The 5,132-nt window shown below is 42.8% G+C and overlaps 1 protein-coding gene across 1 annotated transcript in view; it reads left to right on the top strand.

The window, feature by feature from the left end:
- The first annotated feature begins 1,063 nt into the window (after positions 1-1,063).
- The window catches only part of TNPO1 (transportin 1), a 100,982-nt gene continuing 96,913 nt past the window's right edge, over positions 1,064-5,132 (top strand). The window contains exon 1 of the mRNA XM_023729452.1: positions 1,064-1,130. Coding sequence (XP_023585220.1) covers positions 1,116-1,130 — 15 coding nt within the window. The 5' untranslated portion in view covers positions 1,064-1,115. The remainder of the gene's footprint in view (positions 1,131-5,132) is intronic.

The raw sequence follows: 5,132 nt of genomic DNA, 5'->3' as shown, positions 1-5,132 counted from the left end.
TAGGTACTGTAGTTTTATCTAGAATATGCCTAGAAGGCAACAATTGCTACACATTTTCAAAACATATAATATACAACACTTGTAAGCAGGGCAGTGGGAAAAAACTGCGTTTTTGCACACATAATATACATGTGAGGAATATCCTCAGTGGCATCATTTTAGGAAATAATGATTATCTAGCTATGCAAATTTGAATTATTCATATGCAGTAAATTTATATATTAGAATAATCTGAGGGAAGGGAACTGATATTTATCTATTCATTACAATTATTATAATTGAGTACAAAAAGTCTACCTCTCCATTTTGAATTATTTTCTCTCCAGAAAATAGAAAGTATTTTATTTTCTCATGATGACAGGTTAAGAAGAGGAGTTATTATTTCTCTGTCAAGAAACCACAGTTTTATATAAACACACACCTGGAGACGTAAAACTTAATCTTATAAATTATTTAATCTTAACTAAGAAGAAGTTTATACAGTAGATACAGCATACCTCAAAAGCCTATCATGCAACAAGCAGGCGGCCGTCGGCCCACATCTATCCATTCAAGTCATTTCTGCTTTTTACCACCAACGTTGAAATTGTATTGTGGGATACGGCCTTGTTCGGTGTTCAATAGGCTTGCGCAGGGCACAGCGGTCACTTCTGGGGTTATTCTGAGGTTTAGAAGTTAGGCTAGGGTAAGGTCATCCTCCTGAGAGGGCCTTGCACAACCCCTAGAGAATCACAACACAAGGCCATTTTACTCGCAGCCCCACAGCGCAGCTTAGCGTCTGCGGGCCGGAGGCTCAGGCCAGCGCGCCGACCCCAGGGGGCTCGAGCATCTGTGGCGGCTGCGGCGTGCTGAGGCCCGAGATTGTAAAGCCCACTTAGGAATCGCTGCAGCGCGCCGCGAAGAGCAGGTCCAGCAGGCCGGGGCAACGTTTTCCCAGCCCTGTCGCCGTTGCCAGGGCGACCGCCGCCGAACGTTCCCGCGGCGGGCCCCGCCCCCCGGCCAATCGGACCGGTGCTCGCCGGAGCCCAGATTCCCTTTGTTCCGCAGCCATTTCAGTCCGCGGACTGGAGGCAGCGCTGCTTCGGCAGAGGGTCCGAGCGCCGGAGACCTCTGGGATGGTGTGGGACCGGGTAGGTGGCGTGGGGGGTGGGTGCGCGGCCTCGGACTGGAGGGGCAGAATCGGAGGCAGTGAGTTCCGAAGCTGCCTGATAGACTGCGGGGAGAGGCGCGGGGCCCGTCCGCCCTCTGAATGCCTGCCCGGCCGTTTGGAGCCGGGCGGCGGCGGCGGCGCGGTTCTAAGCCCAACAGCTGCCGACCGAGGCCTCCTGCGAGACCCGGACAGGGCGCGGGCGGCGGCGGCTTATCAGGTGTCCAAGGTCAGGGACTAGAGCCTGTTAGGGGCAGTGCGAAGGGGAGGGTCCGATCTCAGAGGGGAGCATTTGCTCGCGCCTGTTAAACCATGGCTCTTGAAGGCCCTTGGGTGCCGCGGTCCGCTGTCCTCGGGACTGCCTGCTTCCTGCCGGTTCTGGACGCTTCGGGCGCTGCCCCAAATGGGCCCGTCTTTGTCCCGCCCGGGCCTCCTCTGCCTGAGTGCCCCGCTTCCGCACACACGATCGCCTGCCCATTGAGCTAGCTGGTCTTTTCCAGGCGGTTCTTTCCCCTTGGGGCTTCTTGGCCTCACGACGTGTTTACATATTTTTAATGTTTGTAACTGCGCGTGTTTTGTGTGGGTTTATGCTTTTTGCACTTATGCCTCCGCTCCCACGCTTACGCGCAACACGGGGACAGCTGCAGAGGAACAGAACGGCTATCACAATCAACCTGTTTTGGGAATTGCTTTCTTCATTTAAAAATGATCGTGTGTTGTTTGTTCATTGATTTTAAAAAAGTCAACTGGATTTTGCAAGGATTGCTTACAGTACAACTCAGTTATCTTAACAATTACTAATTAGTTTGGCCCATCAGTAAATACAAATGTAGAACTTTAAAGTTGGAGGCTGTCTACTAATTAATTTTGACGGTTGTATTAAGAAGTTTAATAACAGTCTTGTTTTGAAACAGTGATGACTTCAATGATGAGTACACAAGTAGTACATTTTTTTACCCTAATGAAATACTTTTTAAATGCAAGATTTATGGTGTAACAGGTATTTGGAATTGTAAGGTAAAATGGCTGTCCTTACGTGCTTCATTTTTAGGGTAACAAAAGTTCCTGTTGGATTTTAAGTTTCCCTGTTATAGCAGAGCTTTCATATTAGAATGGTCAAGTAAGATATACTTAGTGAAGCGGAGGATTCAGTTTTTTGGGAAGCAATTCTCTTTTCCGCTTTTATCCTGTCCTGCACCGCAGTTGTTCTTAGAGAATGGCTACACCATGTTGAAAACTTGAAAGAGCAAAACAGAAATATTAGTTTGAAGGTGCAGATTTCTTTTCTTTTCTTTTTTAACTTCCCTGCCTATGCAGTACCTAAATGCATTCAGTTTGGCAGTATGGTTTTTATTCCACGTAAGTTAATGTGAGCCTAATGAAGTATTAGTGCTCCATTTTCTTTTTCCTGAAAGGGACCCTTACTCCGAATTAGCCTTGATGTGGTTCTGGGAACTAAGTAATCAAAGATATAACTCTTATAGCGTGTGAACAGAATAAGCTTTTGGTAAAAATATGATAAATGGTTCTGGTTGTAAATATTTCCAATATCAACACTTGTTAATGTATCCATTTTTTATAAAGGTTATTGTTGTTGTGATTCTTATTCATATAGTGTTAAAGCCATCACATGAACTCAGTTTTTCTAAATACTGTAATAAACCATATAGAAATGTAAACATCCTATATTTAGAAGAATTGCTTGCATTTTAACCGTGTTGGATTCTGCAAACATTTTTTAAGAAAGGAATTTGGTTATAAAGTCAGTTAAACCAAGTGACATGTAATGAAATAAATTTATCAAATGTAGATGCAGAGAGGAGCACGGCAGCAAACAGGAGTTATTTTTATTGTTCAGGGTATAAATTATGAATATTTCTTCCTGGAATTGATTTCTTGAATATATTTTGGTGCCAAAAAGATCTTGTTTTCCTCACCAAAAAAAACAAAAAGCATTGTTTACCAGCAAAAGAATGAGAAAGTTGAGAGAATTAAAGCCATTGATTAAGGGATGAGGTTTTCAAAAACAATGGAGAACAATGCCATCTCCAAAAAGGAAGGAATAAAAAGGAAAACCCTTCTGAAAAGGCTCTTTGCAGGGAAATTCCCCAGATGTTGAGGATCTTTCTTAGTTGGTCCCATTTAGCCAGTGCCATGGTAGGTATCTGGAGAGTGTTGGCAGGTAAGAGGGGTCTCCTGGATTGTAGAGGGAGTGAACTTCACAATGGAAGACAGGATGTTTGCAAAGGTAGTAACTGATTTGTAGTTAAATTGGTGAGTGTTAGTGCAGGAGAAAGGTTCTAGCAACCAAGTTTGATTGCTCTAGGCCCTCCACACTAGGGGTTCTTTGAAGTGTAATAAGTAGGAATGTTAAGAATTCTAGAGTCTCGATGGTTAAATGAAATGTTGGAACAGGAAGTAGGGGCAGATTTGTCTTAGAGTGTTTTCAAGTAGATAGAACCAGGCCTTCGAACAGGTTCTTCCTGGTTCATTCAAGGCCAAGGAAGTGACACTGGAACAGACCCGAATTTTTTAAATTTGGGTGAACTGGATGGGAAAAATTTCGGGTGGAAGCCCTGCTAGAAACTTAATCTCCCTCTTAGAAAATAAGGGCAGCATATTCGTTGCATGGCAACCAAATCTGTTTGCCACTGAATTTTGCAGAGTCAGAAACAGCAGTGGAGATGGCAGTTGACAACACTCCTCTGAATGTGTGTTGCTCTCCTCAGTCCTGGCAATAACCCAGTCTCACACATCCGGCTCCTGAAAGGGCCCACTTTGCGTCTTCTGAGTCTCCCATTCCAGGGATTCAACCCGTAATTTTTCCTGTTACGGTTATGGTTCCAGATCACCCAGTTTTTAAAAAATCAGGTATGTTCCGGTTCTGCTTTATTGGTTATGACTGAACTGGTTCGAACTGGTTCAAAGCCCTGGATAGAACCCATACAAGAGTGGTGGCTATATCTTATTCCAAAATGGCACCTGATGGCAGAGCAAGTACTTGAACTCAGAACTAAAAGAAAGCTGACAACTGTGGAAAAACACAAGATTTGGACTGATATATGCTTTTTTAATAATTAAAATTTAAAAACAAAGCAAAACTTTTAGTGTAGTGTAAAGGTTAAGAAAGGAGCTGTAGAGCCACACTGTTTGAGTTCAAATCATGGCATCTCCTGAAACTGTGAACTTGGGTAAGTTACTTAATCTCACCAGGCCTTAGTTTTTTCATCTCATGTCATGAGCACTGAGTGAGTTAATACATGAGGTCTTAGTGCCTGGTGTGTAGTAAGCACTACATAAATAATAACTGCTGTTATCATCATCGTCATAATCATTTAGAAAACAACTATAAAATAATAAAGATCCTTTGTGATATCAGAACTATGACATAACTACTGTATACCCTCTGGGGCATTTCCTTCCAATATTTTTTCTGAGTTTATTTGATTTTTACACATTTGAGGTGTCACTGTATGAATAATTTTGTGTTCTGCTTTTTTCCCACCATAAACATTTTCTCATGCTATTAAATTATTTTTCAGCATCTCTTTAAATGACTTCATAATATTGGTTTGAATTTCTTTTTTAAAAAATTTCATTGTGTTTTAGGTGAAACTTTACAAATTAATTTTTCATTAAAAAATTTTATATGCAAGTTGTCCTGTGACATTAGTTGCAAGCCCTATGGTGTGTCAGCACTCTCCACCTTTCCCTTTCCACCCTGGGTTCTCAGTGTCCTTTTATCCAGTTTTCCGGCCCCTTCCTGCCTTCTGTCTTTGCTTTTGGGCACATGTCGCCCATCTGGTCTCCGTATACTTGATTGAACTAAGAAGCATGTTCGCTAATGTGTGTTATTGTTTGTTTTATAGACCTGTCTGATCTTTGACTGAGAGGTGGACTTCAGGAGTAGCTTCAGTTCTGAGTTAGCAGGGTTTTCAGGGACCATAGCCTCAAGAGTTCCCCTGTAACTGTCAGACCAGTAAGT

The sequence above is a fragment of the Trichechus manatus genome, unplaced genomic scaffold, assembly GCF_000243295.1.
Source record: "Trichechus manatus latirostris isolate Lorelei unplaced genomic scaffold, TriManLat1.0 scaffold00029, whole genome shotgun sequence".
NCBI classification, from domain to species: Eukaryota; Metazoa; Chordata; class Mammalia; order Sirenia; family Trichechidae; genus Trichechus; species Trichechus manatus.
This window is presented reverse-complemented; position numbering and strand designations above follow the sequence as displayed.